This window comes from Panulirus ornatus, chromosome 3, assembly GCF_036320965.1.
Source record: "Panulirus ornatus isolate Po-2019 chromosome 3, ASM3632096v1, whole genome shotgun sequence".
NCBI lineage: Eukaryota > Metazoa > Arthropoda > Malacostraca > Decapoda > Palinuridae > Panulirus > Panulirus ornatus.
In genome coordinates this window covers 19,480,988-19,501,037 of record NC_092226.1, presented here as the reverse complement: position 1 = coordinate 19,501,037, position 20,050 = coordinate 19,480,988, and the positions used below count along the sequence as shown (strand labels likewise).

Sequence of the window (20,050 nt, the reverse complement as noted above, 5' to 3'; positions counted from 1 at the left end):
GTATGTCATTTTTGTGAGTGTGAAACTTTCCTCTGTCTAGAGGAATTATTTAGTATCAAAAGTTTGATCATTGTTTTACCATGTTTAAAATGTCTTCTTTTTTTTCCAGCTTAGTAAAAAAACACTTTTTCTTACCACATTCTTACCAAAATATACAGGAAAATTTATTTTTGATCAAACAAGCCATCCATTAAACAATAACAAGTATTTCCATGGTTTTGGTACATTTGGAAGTAAGCAGATGAGGCTGTTTGTCATCTGTTCCTGGGGCTATGCAGGAATGAAAATCAGAAGTTGCTCATGAATTACCTATGATAGAAAACAGAATTAAGGACTCTTCAAAAGTTTTGCTGAGTTAAAAATTAGGAAGCTCATGGAATTGACCACATACATGGGGAGATGCTGAGGGAAGTGGCAGGCAGTATACACAATTCTTTAAACATTGTGTGAGACAGGAATGTAGTGTATGATAGGGTTGGAGGTGTGTTACACTGGTACTGTTACAGAGGAAAAGATGCACAGATTCTTTCATAGATAAGACAGATTTGTTGAAGACTGGACGTGGTATTGTGGTAACAGTTGAGGACACAGCTGGTAAATATTGAGATAATAAGAGTAGATGATAAGTGCATATATGCCCAGGTGCATATGCACCTAGGCATGAGAAGAAAGATCATGAGAGGCAAGTGTTTTGGGAGCAGCTGAATGAGTGTGTTAGTGGTTTTGATGCACAAGACCAGATTATAGTGATGGGTGATTTGAATGCAAAGGTGAGTAATGTGGCAGTTGAGGGAATAATTGGTATACATGGGGTGTTCAGTGTTGTAAATGGAAATGGTGAAGAGCTTGTAGATTTATGTGCTGAAAAAGGACTGGTGATTGGGAATACCTGGTTTAAAAAGCGAGATATACATAAGTATACGTATGTAAGTAGGAGAGATGGCCAGAGAGCATTATTGGATTATGTGTTAATTGACAGGCGTGCGAAAGAGAGACTTTTGGATGTTAATGTGCTGAGAGGTGCAACTGGAGGGATGTCTGATCATTATCTTGTGGAGGCGAAGGTGAAGATTTGTAGGGGTTTTCAGAAAAGAAGAGAGAATGTTGGGGTGAAGAGAGTGGTGAGAGTAAGTGAGCTTGGGAAGGAGACTTGTGTGAGGAAGTACCAGGAGAGACTGAGTACAGAATGGAAAAAGGTGAGGCCAAAGGAGGTAAGGGGAGTGGGGGAGGAATGGGATGTATTTAGGGAATCAGTGATGGCTTGTGCAAAATATGCTTGTGGCATGAGAAGAGTGGGAGGTGGGTTGATTAGAAAGGGTAGTGAGTGGTGGGATGAAGAAGTAAGAGTATTAGTGAAAGGGAAGAGAGGCATTTGGACGATTTTTGCAGGGAAAAAATGCAAGTGAGTGGGATATGTATAAAAGAAAGAGGCAGGAGGTCAAGAGAAAGGTGCAAGAGGTGAAAAAGAGGGCAAATGAGAGTTGGGGTGAGAGAGTATCATTAAATTTTAGGGAGGATAAAAAGATGTTTTGGAAGGAGGTAAATAAAGTGCGTAAGACAAGGGAGCAAATGGGAACTTCAGTGAAGGGGGCTAATGAGGAGATAACAAGTAGTGGTGATGTGAGAAGGAGATGGAGTGAGTATTTTGAAGGTTTGTTGAATGTGTTTGATGATAGAGTGGCAGATATAGGGTGTTTTGGTCGAGGTGGTGTACAAAGTGAGAGGGTTAGGGAAAATGATTTGGTAAACAGAGAAGAGGTAGAAAAAGCGTTGCAGAAGATGAAAGCCGGCAAGGCAGCAGGTTTGGATGGTATTGCAATGGAATCTATTAAAAAAGGGGATGACTGTATTGTTGACTGGTTGGTAAGGTTATTTAATGTATGTATGATTCATGGTGAGGTGCCTGAGGATTGGCGGAATGCTTGCATAATGCCATTAATGTACAAAGGCAAAGGGGATGAGAGTGAGTGCTCAAATTACAGAGGTATAAGTTTGTTGAGTATTCCTGGTAAATTATATGGGAGGGTATTAATTGAGAGGGTGAAGGCATGCACAGAGCATCAGATTGGGGAAGAGCAGTGTGGTTTCAGAAGTGGTAGAGGATGTGTGGATCAGGTGTTTGCTTTGAAGAATGTATTTGAGAAATATTTAGAAAAGCAAATGGATTTGTATGTAGCATTTATGGATCTGGAGAAGGCATATGATAGAGTTGATAGAGATGCTCTGTGGAAGGTATTAAGAATATATGGTGTGGGAGGCAAGTTGTTAGAAGCAGTGAAAAGGTTTTATCGAGGATGGAAGGTATGTGTACGTGTAGGAAGAGAGGAAAGTGATCGGTTCTCAGTGAATGTCGGTTTGCGGCAAGGGTGTGTGATGTCTCCATGGTTGTTTAATTTGTTTATGGATGGGGTTGTTAGGAAATTGAATGCAAGAGTTTTGGAAAGAGGGGCAAGTATGCAGTCTGTTGTGGATGAGAGAGCTTGGGAAGTGAGTCAGTTGTTGTTCGCTGATGATACGGCGCTGGTGGCTGATTCATGTGAGAAACTGCAGAAGCTGGTGACTGAGTTTGGTAAAGTGTGTGAGAGAAGAAAGTTAAGAGTAAATGTGAATAAGAGCAAGGTTATTAGGTACAGTAGGGTTGAGGGTCAAGTCAATTGGGAGGTAAGTTTGAATGGAGAAAAACTGGAGGAAGTAAAGTGTTTTAGATATTTGGGAGTGGATCTGGCAGCGGATGGAGCCATGTAAGCGGAAGTGAATCGTAGGGTGGGGGAAGGGGCGAAAATTCTGGAAGCCTTGAAGAATGTTTGGAAGTCGAGAACATTATCTCGGAAAGCAAAAATGAGTATGTTTGAAGGAATAGTGGTTCCAACAATGTTGTATGGCTGCGAGGCATGGGCTATGGATAGAGTTGTGTGTAGGAGGGTGGATGTGCTGGAAATGAGATGTTTGAGGACAATATGTGGTGTGAGGTGGTTTGATCGAGTAAGTAATGTAAGGGTAAGAGAGATATGTGGAAATAAAAAGAGTGTGGTTGAGAGAGCAGAAGAGGGTGTTTTGAAATGGTTTGGTCACATGGAGAGAATGAGTGAGGAAAGAATGACCAAGAGGATATATGTGTCAGAGGTGGAGGAATGAGAAGTGGGAGACCAAATTGGAGGTGGAAAGATGGAGTGAACAAGATTTTGAGTGATCGGGGCCTGAACATGCTGGAGGGTGAAAGGCGTGAAAGGAATAGAGTAAATTGGAACGATGTGGTATACCGGGGTCGACGTGCTGTCAATGGATTGAACCAGGGCATGTGAAGCATCTGGGGTAAACCATAGAAAGTTGTGTGGGGCCTGGATGTGGAAAGGGAGCTGTGGTTTCGGTGCATTATTACATGACAGCTAGAGACTGAATGTGAACGAAAGTGGCCTCTGTTGTCTTTTCCTAGCGCTACCTCGCACACATGAGGGGGGAGGGGGATGTTATTCCATGTGTGGCGAGGTGGCGATGGGAATAGATAAAGTCAGAAAGTAAGAATTGTGTACATGTGTATATATGTATATGTCTTTGTGTGTATATATGTGTGTACATTGAGATGTATAGGTATGTATATTTGCGTTTGTGGACATGTATGTATATACATGTGTATGTGGGTGGGTTGCACCATTCTTTTGTCTGTTTCCTTGCGCTACCTCACTAACGCTGGAGACAGCGACAAAGCAAAATAGATAGATAAATAGATAAAGAGTATAATCATGATGCCATTGTGCAAAGGCAATGGGGATAAAGGTGAGTGTTCAAATTACAGATGTATAAGTTTGTTGAGTATTCCTGGGAAATTATATGGGAGGGTATTGATTGAAAGGGTCAAGGCATGTACAGAGCATCATATTGAGGAAGAGCAGTGTGGTTTCAGAAGTGGTAGAGGATGTGTGGATCAGGTGTTTGCTTTGAGGAATGTATGTGGAAGGTGTTAAGAGTGTATGGTGTGGGAGGTAAGTTGCTAGAAGCGGTGAAAAGTTTTTATCGAGGATGTAAGACATGTGTACGAGTAGGAAGGAGTAAAGTGATTGGTTCCTTGTGAATGTCAATTTGCGCCGTGGTCTCCATGGTTGTTTGTTTATGGATGGGGTTGTTAGGGAGGTGAATGCAAGAGTTTTGGCGAGAGGGGCAAGTATGCAGTCTGTTGTGGATGAGAGAGCTTCGGAAGTTTCAGTTGTTGTTCGCTGATGATACAGCGCTGGTGACTGATTCTGGTGAGAAATTGCAGAAGTTGGTGACTGAGTTTGGTAAAGTGTGTGAAAGAAGAAAGCTGAGAATGTATGTGAATAAGAACAAGGTTATTAGGTTCAGTAGGGTTGAGGGACAAGTAAATTGGGAGGTAAGTTCGAATGGCAAAAACTGGAGCTAGTGAAGTATTTTAGATATCTGGGAGTGGATTTAGCAACGGATGGAACCATGGAAGTGAAAATGAGTCACGGAGTGGGGGAGGGGGCGAAGGTTCTGGTAGCATTGAAGAATGTGTGGAAGGCGAGAATGTTATCTCAGAGGGCAAAAATGGGTATGTTTGAAGGAATAGTGGTTCCAACAATGTTATATGGTTGTGAGGCATGGGCTGTAGATTGGGTTGTGCGGAGGAGGGTGGATCTGTTGGAAATGAAATGTTTGAGGACAATATGTGGTGTGAGGTAGTTTGATCGAGTAAGTAATGTGAGGGTAAGAGAGATGTGTGGTAATAAAAAGAATGTGGTTGAGAGAGCAGAAGAGGATGTATTGAAATGGTTTGGTCACATGGAGAGAATGAGTGAGGAAAGATTGACAAAGGATATATGTGTCAGAGGTGGAGGGAACAAGAAGTGGGAGACCAAATTGAAGGTGGAAGGATGGAGTGAAAAAGATTTTTAACGATCGGGGCCTGAGCATACAAGAGGGTGAAAGGCGTGCATGGAATAGAGTGAATTGGAGCGATGTGGTATACCAGGATCAACATATTGTCACTGGATTGAACCAGGGCCTGTGAAGCGTCTGGGGTATACCATGGAAAGTTTAGTGGGGCTGGGGTGTGTGAAGGGAGGTGTGGTTTCGATGCATTACACATGACAGCTAGAGACTAAATGTGAACGAATGTGACCTTTGTTGTATTTTTCCTAGTGGTACCTTGTGCACATGTGGGGGAAGGGGGGTGCCATTTCATGTGTGGTGGGGTGGCGACGGGAATGGATGAATATGAATATGTATATATGTATATGTCTGTGTATGTATATGTATGTATACTTTGAAATGTATAGGTATTTATATGTGCGTGTGTGGGCGTTTATATATATACATGTATATGTGGGTGGGTAGGGCCATTCTTTCATTTGTTTCCCTAAGCACTACCTCACTAACGTGGGAGACAGCGAATAAGTATAATGAATGAAATAGAAATACCATCTATATTTGTTTGGCAGAAGTAGCAGTGTGAAGTGTGATCTCTGGGTTCACTCCAAACCAAGGTGATGGCAAAAGGCACATGTGAACCTTTTGCTCATGCTGTGAGAAGCCTGACACATGTAACACATCAAATACAGGGGGCTCAGCTTTTATCCTGATCACCCACCTTATAACCAAAGTAATGCTTATAGCATTTTTTAATGAGGGGTGTGAAAAAACATTTTTTTCTGTATGAATGTCCATTCACCACAGACGTAGCAGAAAGGATTCAGACTACTTATACAGTTTCTTAGCATTATAATGGTGGGTGTGTATCAGCGCAAAAGTACAATCTTTCAACAGAGTGGAAAAGACACTGTACACATTGAGTTCTAGCCTGTATCCGACAGAGAACTGCCACTTGGGAGTGGGCACTGTTTGAATATCCCAACATTCCAGTCTTGTTTCTTCAGGCCCCTGATGAATTATTTATCTAGGTTTGTGCATTTGAAAAGAAGCTTATGTCATTTCCAAAACAATGAAAATAGCAGTGTTTATTAAACATTTTGTTTCAGATGCTCCTCAGAGCACTGGTACATACATACTGTATGTACTGATATGCGAGTATGCTGGAACAAAAAACTGTGGACAGAGAAATTCTGAAAACACTTGGATCTATTGTGCAAAAATACATGAAACATTTTAACCATGTTGGCCAGTGTATAATCATGTAGCAGAGTTATAAGAACCCAATAAAAGCCACCTTAACTTGGAAAGACAACAGAAACAAAAGGACCACTTTGCCTAGATTTTTAAAATGCTCGTGTTTGATCTACACATATGTAAAGTGAACAGATATCAGGTAAAACTTGCACTGTATGTACCTCAGGCTACAGTACACTGGTAATACTATTTGATGTAGAGGAATTTTCAATAAGAGAAATCTGTAAAGAGTAATGGACTATCTTTGAATATGATTTTATGGACAAAGTTTTTGATTAGTTAACAGGTCTTACAAGCAAATTAATGTCTTTATTACAGAACTTGAGCAGTGTGGTGAAAGGGCAGTTACAGGCACGATGCTTTCATGTATCTCCCCTGGTTACTGCAGCCCAAAAAGTGGCCATGTCCCATTTAGACCCTGGAACAGAAATGCCTTATGATAAACTCCAGGCCAATCTTGCTATCGTCAAACAAAGGTTAGAAAATTGAATTTATGTCAATTAACCAAGAGAGTATAAAGATGATTACCAATCCCAGGTTTATGTTTCAGTAATTTTAAGACGATGTTGAAGCCAAGAGCTGAAGCTTAAAGGAATCTTCTTGTATTTATGTATATTAAGACGTGCAACCCAGAAAATCCCTTTATAAGGCTCCTGCTGCTCTGAGGCTACACCCTACACATAAGCAAGATTGTTCTTGACAAAGACTGTACAGTACATCCATTGCAAATGAGAGTCCAGTAACACCTTTGTTTATATCTATGTTTATGTTGCTTTGATTTTGGTTCATCATACATGACAGCTAGAGAGTGGATGTGAGCAATGAGACCATTCTTCTTCTGTCATAGCACTACCGTGGGAAGTTGCATTATATATATATATTACCACACATCTCTCTTGCCCTTTCATTACTTACTCGATCAAACCACCTCACACCCCATATTGTCTTCAAACATCTCACTTCCAACACATCCACCCTCCTTTGCACAAACCTATCTATAGCCCATGCCTCACAACCATATAGCATTGTTGGAACCACTATTCCTACAAACATACCCATTTTTGCTTTCCAAGATAATATTCTCGCCTTCCACACATTTTTCAATGCTCCAAGAACTTTCACCCCCTCCCCCACCCTGTGACTCACTTCTTCCATGGTTCCATTCACTGCCAACTCCACTCCCAGATATCTAAAACACTTCACTTCTCCCAGTTTTTCTCCTTTCAAACTTACCTCCCAATTTACTTGTCCCTCAACCCTACTGTACCTAATAGCCTTGCTCTTATTCACATTTACTCACAGCTTTCTTTCACACACTTTGCCAAACTCAGTTACCATCTTCTGCAGTTTCTCACCTTAATCAGCCGCCAGCGCTGTATCATCAGTGAACAACAGCTGACTCGCTTCCAAACCCTCTCATCCTTTAACAGACTGCATATTTGCCTCCCTCCCCAAAACTCTTGCATTCACCTCCCTAACAACCCCATCCAGAAACAAATTAAACAGCCATTGATACATCACGCACTGCTGCTGCTGTTTGCTGATGATACTGTGCTGGTGGCTGATTCAGGGAAGAAACTGCAGAAGTTGGTGACTGAGTTTGGGAAAGTGTGTGAAAGTAGAAAACTGAGAGTAAATGTGAATAAGAGCAAGGTTATTAGGTACAGTAGGGTTGAGGGACAAGTCAACTGGGAGGTAAGTTTGAATGGAGAAAAACTGGAGAAAGTGAAGTGTTTTAGATATCTGTGAGTGGATTTGGCAGTGGATGGAACCATGGAAGCGGAAGTGAGTCACACAGTGGTGGAGGGAGGCAAAAGTTCTAGGAGCATTGAAAATGTGTGGAAGATGAGAACGTTATCTTGGAAAGCAAAAATGGGTATGTTTGAAGAAATAGTGGTTCCAACAATGTAATATGGTTGCGAGGCATGGGCTATAGATAGGGTTGTGCAGAGGAGGATGGATGTGTTGGAAATGAGATGTTTGAGGGCAATATGTGGTGTGAGGTGGTTTGATCGAGTAAGTGATGAGAGGGTACGAGAGATGTGTGGTAATAAAAAGAGTGTGGTCCAGAGAGCAGAAGAGGGTGTATTGAAATGGTTTGGTCACATGGAGAGAATGAGTTAGGAAAGATTGATAAGGAGGATATATGTGTCAGAGGTGGAGGGAACAAGGAGAAGTGGGAGACCAAATTGGAGGTGGAAGGATGGAGTGAAAAAGATTTTGAGTGATTGGGGCCTGAACATGCAGGAGGGTGAAAGGCTTGCACGTTGACCCCAGTATACCACATTGTTCCAATTCACTCTATTCATTGCATGCCATTTGGAAACAGTCAAAGAAATGGCCCATCGATTCATATACACATATATGTACATAACGCCCACATACACACACATACATATCAGCATATACATATGCATATGCCAAGATCACATACATACACATGTACATATTCATACTTGCTTGCCTTCACCCATTCCTGTTGCTACCCTGCCCCACAGGAAAACAGCATCGATATCCTTTGCTCCTGTGAGGCAGTGCCAGGAATGCACTCCATCCTTCCACCTCCAGTTTGGTCTCTTGCTTCTCCTTATTCCCTTCACCTATGACACATATATCCTCTTTGTCAATCTTTCCTCACTCATTCTCTCCATATGTTCTAATCATTTCAACACATCCTCTTTTGCTCTCTCAGCCATACTCTTTTCATTTCCACACATCTCTCTTTCCCTTACATTACTTAATCAAACCACCTTACACCACATAATGTCCTCAGACATTTCATTACCAACACATTCACCCTCCTCCATACAACCCTATCCATAGCCCATGCCTTGCAACCACATAACAGTGTTGGAACTGCTATTCCTTCAAATATACCCATATTTGCTCTATGAGATCACGTTCTCTCCTTATACACATTCTTCATCGCTCCCAGAACCTTCGCACCTTCTCCCATCCTGTGACTCGCTTCTGCTTCCATGGTTTCATCCTCTGCTAAGTCCACTCCCAGATATCTAAAATATTTCACTTCCTCCAGTTTTTCCCCTTTCACACTTGTGTCCCAGTAAACTTTTCCCTCAACCCTATTGAACCTAATAACCTTGCTCTTGTTCACATTTACTCTCAACTTTCTCCTTTCTCACACTTTTCCAGACTCATTCACCAACCTCTGCAGTTTCTCAGACAAATCAGCCTCAAGAGCTGTATCATCGGCAAACAACTGACTCACTTCACAGACCCTCTCATCCATAACAGACTGCATACTCACACCTCTCTCCAAAACTTTTGCATTTACCTCCCAAACCACCCCAACCATGAACAAATTATTCACAGTTTCCCCTTTTTAGAAATTCTGATACAAGGAGGGGGGTTTTCTGCCCCCTTTAGTCACCTTCTATGACATGTGGGAATACATGGGAAGTGTTCTATCTCCCCAGTCCCCAGTTAGAGACTGAGTGTGAACAAATGTGGCCTTTTTGTCTGTTTTCTCGATGCTACCTTGCTGAAGAAGGGGGTAGCGATGCTGTTTCCTGTGGGGCAGAGTAGCAACAGGGGTAGCATATATTGGTCATGTGATGATTTTTGTTTTTTATTGTTTGCTGAACTACTGATTGCAAGAAAAAATGCGATATTTCAGGCTGAGTCGTCCTCTAACACTATCAGAGAAAGTGTTGTATTCCCACTTGGATGATCCTGCTGGTCAAGACATAGTACGCGGGGAGTCTTATTTGAAACTGCGGCCTGATAGAGTGGCCATGCAGGATGCTACTGCACAAATGGCGATGTTGCAGTTCATTAGCTCAGGTCTTCCTCGTGTGGCTGTGCCTTCAACTATTCACTGTGATCACCTCATTCAAGCACAGGTGTGTTTCACCTTTAACTGAATAGTTTTAACCATTAATCTAAAAGTGCCCAACTGTTGTACAACTGTTGAAATTAGGAGCATTGTATTAGCCGATGATTTTTTTTATTATTATTACTGAAATATCATCCTTACTTGAATACCAGGATTGAGTTTAACCTTTTAATCATTGTATATCTAACTTGCTTTTCAGATTGATGGACCTAAGGATTTGAAACGAGCCATAGAGTTAAACAAAGAGGTGTACAATTTCCTCTCAACTGCAGGTGCCAAGTATGGGGTTGGCTTTTGGAAACCAGGTTCAGGCATTATCCATCAGGTGTGATAACATCTAATCCCTTTCCATTTTCATCTTTCCTCTTCCTTCCTAGGAGGCTTTGTATTATGTAAATGTTAGTGTCTAATAACAGTAGGGTAGTAAACATACTCAGTTCTCTTCATTTGTATTTTCAAAAGAAATTGGAGAATATCCCCACCTTAAACCATTCTCACATTATGAATTGTATAGTCATCTAATACCTTAACATGGAATTCAGGTGCGAGTTGCTTTTGTAAACAACATTTTCACAACTTAATATAAAGTTGGTTGCTGTACAGTAATTTTCAGGTAAAACAAATTACATTTCCTTTTGTAGATCATTTTGGAGAATTACGCTTTTCCTGGTCTCCTCATGATTGGAACAGACTCCCACACTCCTAATGGTGGTGGTCTAGGAGGACTTTGCATTGGAGTTGGTGGGGCAGATGCTGTCGATGTAATGGCTGATATACCTTGGGAGCTCAAGTGCCCAAAGGTATGTTCTTTACTACACCATTTGATGAAATGTGGCTGGAGTGGATGGTATTGCAGGTGAATTTCTTTCGAAAGGAGATGACTGTGTTGTTGATTGGTTAGTTGGTATCGTCATTATACAGAAGGATCTTGGTATGGTGCCTGAGGATTGGTAGACCATGTGTATACAGGGACCTCTCAATTTATGCAGTAGTTAAATCCTTGAAAATGGTTGCTTACATTAGATACTGTTTGAGATTAGGGGAATAAGGCAGTACCGAGTATTATACCATTGAAAAACTACCAAATACACGTGCCAGGAAATATACAAATACTTTGATATACTTATGGTACAATGAATTTTTTGATAAAAGCAGAAAATAACTTAACTAAATTGTGGTGTATTCCTAGCTTCACTGGAAATGTACATTCTCGAAGGCATACTCTTCCAAAATAAACCAGTCTCATCCACATTAAAAATCCTGTTTAGGAGAATAAACACCTTCCTCTCTAATGGTCTTGAGGGTTCCTGGAAATTTTCAGCTATAGTGGCATTAGCAAAAGTAGTCTCACTGGTCATTTAGATGTGGTAATTGTACCATTTCCTAAAATTCACAAACTATCCAGGACAGAGTTGCTTGAAGTGTCTTTGCTGATCCTTCTTCCGCAGCCAGGCCATCATATTTACAACAGGCTTTTGCTTGTATCACAAGTATGCTTATTGGAACATTTTCATGAAGTCGGTGTTCGATCCATGTGCTCAACTTTCATTCCATTCTTACCATGATTGATCTTTGGGAATACTTGATCTTAGATGCGATGATCCTTGCTCTTTTCTCAACTTTCAGGAATGATTCATAAAGTAGATTCACTAAGTCCAAGGGCACACGTAATATCACCCATTCTTTCACTTCCCTTATAACTTTTGAGCACGTCCATCTTAACGTCATGGGTGATACCCTTATGCTTCTTAGCTCCACTAGTACTTGGAGAACTTAAAAAGATGCTTTGATGGCTTAATGACGGGCAAAACACATCTCATATACAGTATAATGCAACACAATACTGTAGCACTTTGTGACTATAACCATATTCATGCGTTGCATATGTGCACTTCTATCACGACACCAGCAGCATCACACCACTGCATTGCCAGTTCAATGATGACTAAGTTTTTCCAAACTTAAGCTCATGTAAATTCATAAAAGATGTAAATGTACTGTGCACATTATTCAAAAAATAGCTTGAATCAAACTTGAATAAATGAAGTTACCTGCAGTGCCACTTTATAAAGGCAAGGGGGCCAAAGATGAGTGTTTGAATTACAGAGCTGTAAGTTCACTTACGAGTACCTGGTTAAGTTGTATGGGAGGGTAGTGATTGAGAGGGTGAAGATATGCACAGATCATCAGATTGGGGAGAGGCAATGTGGTTTCAGGAATGGTAGAGGATGTGTGCATCAAGTTTTGCTTTATAGAATGTGGATGAGAAATAAACAGATGAATCTCTACATGGCAAAATAGATCTGCAGAAAGCTTATGCTAGGGTTCAGTGAAATGCTTTGTGGAAATTGTTACAAATATATGATGTGGAGGAAAACTATTTGAAGCGGTGAGGAATTCTTACCAAGAGAGTAAGGTACGGGTTTGAGTGCATAGAAATAAGGGTGAATGGTTCAAGATGATGGTGGATCTGTGAATGCAAGGTTTTTGGAGAGAGAGAGACAGGGATTTATTTTGTTGTGGTGAAAGGACCTGTATCGTCAGTCAGTAATTGTTTGTTGATGACATGGGACTGGTGTCAGATTTGAGGGACAAAATGCTAAAGTTGGTGTCTGTGTTGGGGAGAGTGTGTGAAAGGAGAGAGTTGAGAGTAAATGTTGTAAAAGCAAGATTATCAGGGTTTCCTCTGCAAAGAGACAGGTTAGTTTAGATGTGTTTGAATGGAAAAATTTGGAGTAAGTGAATTAATTTAGATATCTGCGAGTGGACATGACAGTTAATGTAGGAGTGGAAGCTGAGTCATAAGGTGGGTGCAAAACTTTTGGGAGCATTAGGGAATTTTAGGAAAGAGAGGTCAAAATCCATGACAAAAATGGGTATGTTTAAAGGTATAGTATTGCCAACAATGGTGTATTGATGAAAGGCATGGGCTGTAGATGAGAATGTATGGAATAAGGTAAATTGGTTGGCAGTGAAGTGTTTGAAGCCATTATGTGCTTGAAGAGGGTTGATCTAGTAATGAAAAAGATGGCATGAAAGTAATAAGGGGATGTATAAGAGATTTGGTAAGACAGAAAATGCAAAGAAAGAGAATGAATTGTGGAGTGTTATACTGGGTGAAGCTTGATACTTTGTGATGGTTTGGGCATTTGGAAAGAGTGCAAGATTGGGAAGTTAAAACCAAATAAGCAGTGCACACAAGCAGTGAAAAGAGGAAACAAAATTCTTGGATTTATAGGAAGGGCTTCGAATAGAAGTCCAGGGAAATCACCATTACTTTTTACAGTTTATTGGGGTGTGCATATCTTGAAAATTATATTCAGTTTTGGTCTCCCAACGTAAATAAAAAAACATAGATGGAATGGAGAGAGTACAGCGTCAAGATGATTCCTAGACTGAGAAATAAATCATGGGAGAGCAGATTAAAGTACTTGAATCTGTTTAGCATAGAAAAGAGAAGGTTAAGAGGTGATCTAATACAAGTATTCAGAATTATCAGAGGCTTTGACAAAATGAAACTCAAAACTGTAATAGTACATTTGTTTGTAGATATAACTTTAATAGTACACTTGATTGTAAATATGATATACTAGATATATCTCAGCATTTTATATGACTTATCCCTTCTAATTACAGGTGATTGGTGTGAAACTTACAGGTGAACTAAGTGGGTGGACTTCACCCAAAGACATCATACTCAAGGTTGCTGGTATTCTTACTGTGAAAGGTGGCACAGGAGCAATTGTAGAGTACTTCGGACCTGGTGTTGATTCCATTTCTTGCACAGGCATGGCAACAATCTGTAACATGGGTGCTGAAATTGGTAAGTTGATATTGGTTTTGTGAGTGCTTAAACCCCTAACTCCTTTATGTGGATATTTATATGAGATGAGTGATTCCTCTCAGTGTAATTTACCCATGAAGTTTTATGCTTTTATTTTAAAGCCACCCACCAGAACTGGATCGTTGTCGAGTTTGCAGTGCACATTAATTTCTCCCCAAAGTTAGTCATCCCCCACCATGCAAATGAGTGTACATTTTCTTGAGTTTTCTTAGAAAGAAGTTAAGCAGCATTTAGCTAGATTAATGGAACCAAGATGATCCTAAATTGATGATAATGATTATCTATCTTTGGATCATATGGAGAATTATTTTAAGGACAGTAATTCCTCCAAAAAAGTTGGTCAAGGTGGGGCAGGAGGTGTTTCTAGCAATAGTGATGGCAGTGTTGCCAGCACCATCTTGACCTTGACAACACTGCATCCAACTGGTGCAGCTGGTATTTTACAGACTTCTAAGAGAAACTCCAGAATGTGGCATTAGAACATAGGCGTGTGTGTAAAAAAGAAAGCTTAAAGCAAATGTGAGCAAAAGCAAACTTATAAGATATAGCAAGGGAGTGAGGTAGGATGGTTTTAGTGTGTTTAAGTGGTGAGAGTAAGTACTTACGAGTGGTCATGGCAAAGAATGGATCCATAGGGATGTGGTGAATTACAGGGTGGAAGAGGGGATTTTAAACTATTGAAAATCATGTAAAATTTTGTGTGTTTGCAGAGCGAACATTATAAGTGAATAAGATTACTAAAAATGTGCTCTGAGGTGATGCCCAGCATCATGGACTAAGATCAAGTGATCTGGACTGCATTTGGTAACTAATTGGCAATTATTCTATTGCATCCCAAAGTCAATTTTAATGGGTTTTCACCTTGCCAGACTAAATATGCCATGCAGTTGCCTTAGGATTTCATATTAGACCCTCATATTAGTCTGATCACACATGAGAAGTATACTGCTGGTGGGTTGAGCCAGTGCTCAGAAAGAAGTAGTCTGTGTGTCTTAACTGTGGAAGGTAGTCTGGTTTCTGTACAGTATGCATGGCAACTGGAGAATGGCTGTGTGAAAATGAGGATATTCTTCCCAATGCTACTTTGCCGAGACAGAAAGACAATTGCTGGTTTTCCTACTTCATATCACTAATTGCTCTTTTAAGAAAGACTAGCATTTAGTAAATTTGGTTCAAGTAAACACTTGTTTCCACAGTAAAGTTTTGTTGGCTCCAGCCAATGCCAAGGTTGTCTTATTGATGAAAATTCCGCTCTAAGTTTTCATATACTTGTATGTATATTATTATTATTATTATTATTATTATTATATATTTTATTTTATTATATATTTTTTTATTTTGCTTTGTCGCTGTCTCCCGCATTAGCGAGGTAGCTCAAGGAAACAGACGAAGGAATGGCCCAACCCACCCACATACACATGTATATACATACACGTCCACACACGCATATATACATACCTATACATCACAATGCATACATATATATACACACACAGACATATACATATATACACATGTACATAATTCATACTGTCTGCCTTTATTCAATCCCATCGCCACCTTGCCACACATGGAATAACATCCCCCTTCCCCCTCATGTGTGCGAGGTAGCGCTAGGAAAAGATGACAAAGGCCCCATTCGTTCACACTCAGTCTCTAGCTGTCATGTAATAATGCTCCGAAACCACAGCTCCCTTTCCACATCCAGGCCCCACAGAACTTTCCATGGTTTACCCCAGACGCTTCACATGCCCTTGTTCAATCCATTGACAGCACGTCGACCCCGAGTATACCACATCATTCCAATTCACTCTATTCCTTGCATGCCTTTCACCCTCCTGCATGTTCAGGCCCCAATCACTCAAAATCTTTTTCACTCCATCTTTCCACCTCCAATTTGGTCTCCCACTTCTCCTTGTTCCCTCTACCTCTGACACATATATCCTCTTGGTCAATCTTTCCTCACTCATTCTCTCCATGTGACCAAACCATTTCAAAACACCCTCTTCTGCTCTCTCAACCACACTCTTTTTATTACCACACACCTCTCTTACCTTATTATTACTTACTCGATCAAACCACCTCACACCACATATTGTCCTCAAACATCTCATTTCCAACACATCCACCCTCCTCCGCACAACTCTATCCATAGCCCACGCCTCGCAACCATACAACATTGTTGGAACCACTATTACTTCAAACATAGCCATTTTTGCTTTCCGAGATAATGTTCTCGACTTCCACACATTCTTCAAGGCTCCCAGAATTTTCACCCCCTCCCCCACCCTATGATTCACTTCCGCTTCCATGGTTCCATCCGCTGCCAAATCCACTCCCAAATATCTATAAACACTTCACTTCCTCCAGTTTTTCTCCATTCAAACTTGCCTCCCAGTTGGCTTAACCCTCAACCCTACTGTACCTAATAACCTTGCTCTTATTCACATTTACTCTTACCTTTCTTCTTTCACACTTTACCAGACTCAGTCACCAGCTTCTGCAGTTTCTCACCAGAATCAGCCACCAGCGCTGTATCATCAGCGAACAACTGACTCACTTCCCAAGCTCTCTCATCCACAACAGACTGCATACTTGCCCCTCTTTCCAAAACACTTGCATTCACCTCCTAACAACCCCATCCATAAACAAATTAAACAACCATGGAGACATCACAGACCTACATTCACTGAGAACCAATCACTTTCCTCTCTTCCTACACGTACACATGCCTTACATCCTCGATAAAAACTTTTTCACTGCTTCTAACAACTTGCCTCCCACACCATATATTCTTGATACCTTCCACAGAGCATCTCTATCAACTCTATCATATGCCTTCTCCAGATCCATAAATGCTACATACAAATCCATTTGCTTTTCTAAGTATTTCTCACATACATTCTTCAAAGCAAACACCTGATCCACACATCCTCTACCAATTCTGAAACCACACTTCTCTTCCCCAATCTGATGCTCTGTACATGTCTTCACCCTCTTAATCAATACCCTCCCATATATAATTTACCAGGAATACTCAACAAACTTATACCTCTGTAATTTGAGCACTCACTCTTATCCCCTTTGCCTTTGTACAATGTCACTATGCACGCATTCTGCCAATCCTCAGGCACCTCACCATGAATCATACATATATTAAGTAACCTTACCAACCAGTCAACAATACAGTCACCCCCTTTTTTAATAAATTCCACTGCAATTCCATCCAAACCTGCTGCCTTGCCAGCTTTCATCTTCCCCAGAGCTTTTACTACCTCTTCTCTGTTTATCAAATAGTTTTCCCTAACCCTCTCACTTTGCACACCACCTCGACCAAAACACCCTATATCTGCCACTCTGTCATCAAACACATTCAACAAACCTTCAAAATACTCACTCCATCTCCTCACATCACCACTACTTGTTATCACCTCCCCTTTAGCCCCCTTCACTGAAGTTCCCTTTTGTTCCCTTGTCTTATGCACTTTATTTACCTCCTTCCAAAACATCTTTTATTCTCCCTAAAATTTAATGATACTTTCTTACCCCAACTATCATTTTCCCTCTTTTTCACCTCTTGCATCTTTCTCTTGACCTTCTGCCTCTTTCTTTTATATATCTCCCACTCATTTGCATTATTTCCCTGCAAAAATCGTCCAAATGCCTCTCTCTTCTCTTTCACTAATAATCTTACTTCTTCATCCCACCCACCACTCACTACCCTTTCTAATCTGCCCACCTCCCACGCTTCTCATGCCACAAGCATCTTCTGCGCAAGCCATCACTGCTTCCCTGAATACATCCCATTCCTCCCCCACTCCCCTTACTTCCTTTGTTCTCACCTTTTTCCATTCTGTACTCAGTTTCTCCTGGTTCTTCCTCACACAAGTCTTCTTCCCAAGCTCACTTACTCTCACCACTCTCTTCACCCCAACATTCTCTCTTCCTTTCTGAAAACCTCTACAAGTCTTCACCTTGATCAGACATCCCTCCAGTTGCACCTCTCAGCAAATTAACATCCAAAAGTCTCTCTTTCGCGTGCCTATCAATTAACACGTAATCCAATAATGCTCTCTGGCCATCTCTCCTACTTACATACGTATACTTATGTATATCTCTCTTTTTAAACCAGGTTTTCCAATCACCAGTCCTTTTTCAGCACATAAATCTACAAACTCTTCACCATTTCCATTTACAACACTGAACACCCCATGTATACCAATTATTCCCTCAACTGCCACATTACTCACCTTTGCATTCAAATCACCCATCACTATAACCCGGTCTCGTGCATCAAAACTACTAACACTCACTCAGCTGCTCCCAAAACACTTGCCTCTCATGATCTTTCTTCTCATGCCCAGGTGCATATGCAGCATTAATCACCCATCTCTCTCCATCAACTTTCAGTTTTACCCATATCAATCTAGAGTTTACTTTCTTACACTCTGTCATATACTCCTATTACTCCTGTTTCAGGATTAGTGCTACTCCTTCCCTTGCTCTTGTCCTTTTACTAACCCCTGACTTTACTCCCAAGACATTCCCAAACCACTCTTCCCCTTTACCCTTGAGCTTCGTTTCACTCAGAGCCAAAACATCCAGGTTCCTTTCCTCAAACATACTACCTATCTCTCCTTTTTTCTCATCTTGGTTACATCCACACACATTTAGACACCCCAATCTGAGCCTTCGAGGAGGATGAGCACTCCCTGCATGACTCCTTCTTCTGTTTCCCCTTTTATTATTATCATTATTATTATTATTATACTTGATTGCCATTTCCTATGACAGCAAGGTTGGGCCAGGAAACAGACAAAGAAAAACCCATCTACTCATATACATACACACCCATACACATACATATGCATATCAAGATATACATTATACATACATAGACATACTCACACAATACAGCCATATACATATATGCACATGTATATATTGATACTCGCTTGCCTCCATCCATTTCCGGCACCACTCTGCCCCACTAGAAAACAGACAAAAAGGCCACATTACTTCACACTCACTCTCAAGCTGTTATGTGAAATGCACCAAAACCACAACTTCCTATCCACATCCAGGCCCCACAGACCTTTCCATGGTTTGCCACAAACATTTCACATGCCTTGGTTCTGTCTATTGACAGCTCATAGACCCTGGGATACCACATTGTTCCAATTATCTCTATTCCTTGCATGCCTCCCACCCTCCTGCATGTTCAGGCCCTGATCACTCAAAATCTGTTTCACTCCATCCTTTCACCTTCAATTTGGTCTTCTTCTTCTTGTTCCCTCCACCCCTGACACATACATCCTCTTTGTCAACCTTTCCTCACTAATTCTTTCCATATGTCCAAACCATTTCAACACAGCCCCTTCTGTTTCCCAAACCACACACTCTTTATTACTACACGTCTCTTACCCTTTCATTACTTACTGCATCAAACCACCTCGCACTGCATATTGTCCTCAAACATTTCATTTCCAATAAATCCACCCTTCTCCGTATAACCCTATCTATAGCCCATGCCTCGCAACCGTACAATATTGTTGGAACTACTCTTCCTTCAAACATACCCATTATTGCTCTCTGAGATAACGTTCTCTCTCTCCACACGTTTGTCAGTGCTATCAGCACTCCCAGAACCTTCGACCCCTACCCCACCCTGTGACTCACTTCCACTTCTGTGGTTCCATTGGCTGCCATGTCCATTTCAAGAGATCTGAAACACTTCACTTCCTCCAATTTTGGTGCATTCAGACTCACACCCCCCAGCTAACCTATCCCACAATCCTGCTGAACCTAATAGCCTTGTTTTTATTGTAAACTCATTCACTCTCAGATTCTCCTTTCCCATACTCTTCCAAACTCAGACACCAACTCCTGCAGTTCCTCACATGAATCTGCCACCTGTGCTATATCATCATCAAACAACACCTGACTGACTTCCCAGGCCCTCTCATCCACCAAAGAATGCATACTCACCCCTCTCTCCAGTATGTTCTTATCTCCCTCACCATCCCATCCACAGACAAACTGAACATCCATGGTGACATCACACACCTTTGCCCCAAACCAACCTTAGCTTGAAACAATTTGCTCCCCTCTCTTCCTACTCATGCACAAGCCATACACCCTTGATAAGAAAAATCTCTGCATCTCTTTGCTTTCCTCCCATATATTCTTAAGACCTTCCACAAAGAATCTTTATCAACCTTGTCATATTC

At 41.0% G+C, this 20,050-nt stretch overlaps 1 protein-coding gene across 1 annotated transcript in view; it reads left to right on the top strand.

The window, feature by feature from the left end:
* The window catches only part of LOC139761164 (aconitate hydratase, mitochondrial-like), a 43,657-nt gene that overhangs the window by 2,556 nt on the left and 21,051 nt on the right, over nucleotides 1-20,050 (top strand). Inside the window, exons 2-6 of the mRNA XM_071685140.1 lie at nucleotides 6,439-6,596; nucleotides 9,758-9,983; nucleotides 10,176-10,301; nucleotides 10,618-10,776; nucleotides 13,613-13,799. Coding sequence (XP_071541241.1) covers nucleotides 6,439-6,596; nucleotides 9,758-9,983; nucleotides 10,176-10,301; nucleotides 10,618-10,776; nucleotides 13,613-13,799 — 856 coding nt within the window. The remainder of the gene's footprint in view (nucleotides 1-6,438; nucleotides 6,597-9,757; nucleotides 9,984-10,175; nucleotides 10,302-10,617; nucleotides 10,777-13,612; nucleotides 13,800-20,050) is intronic.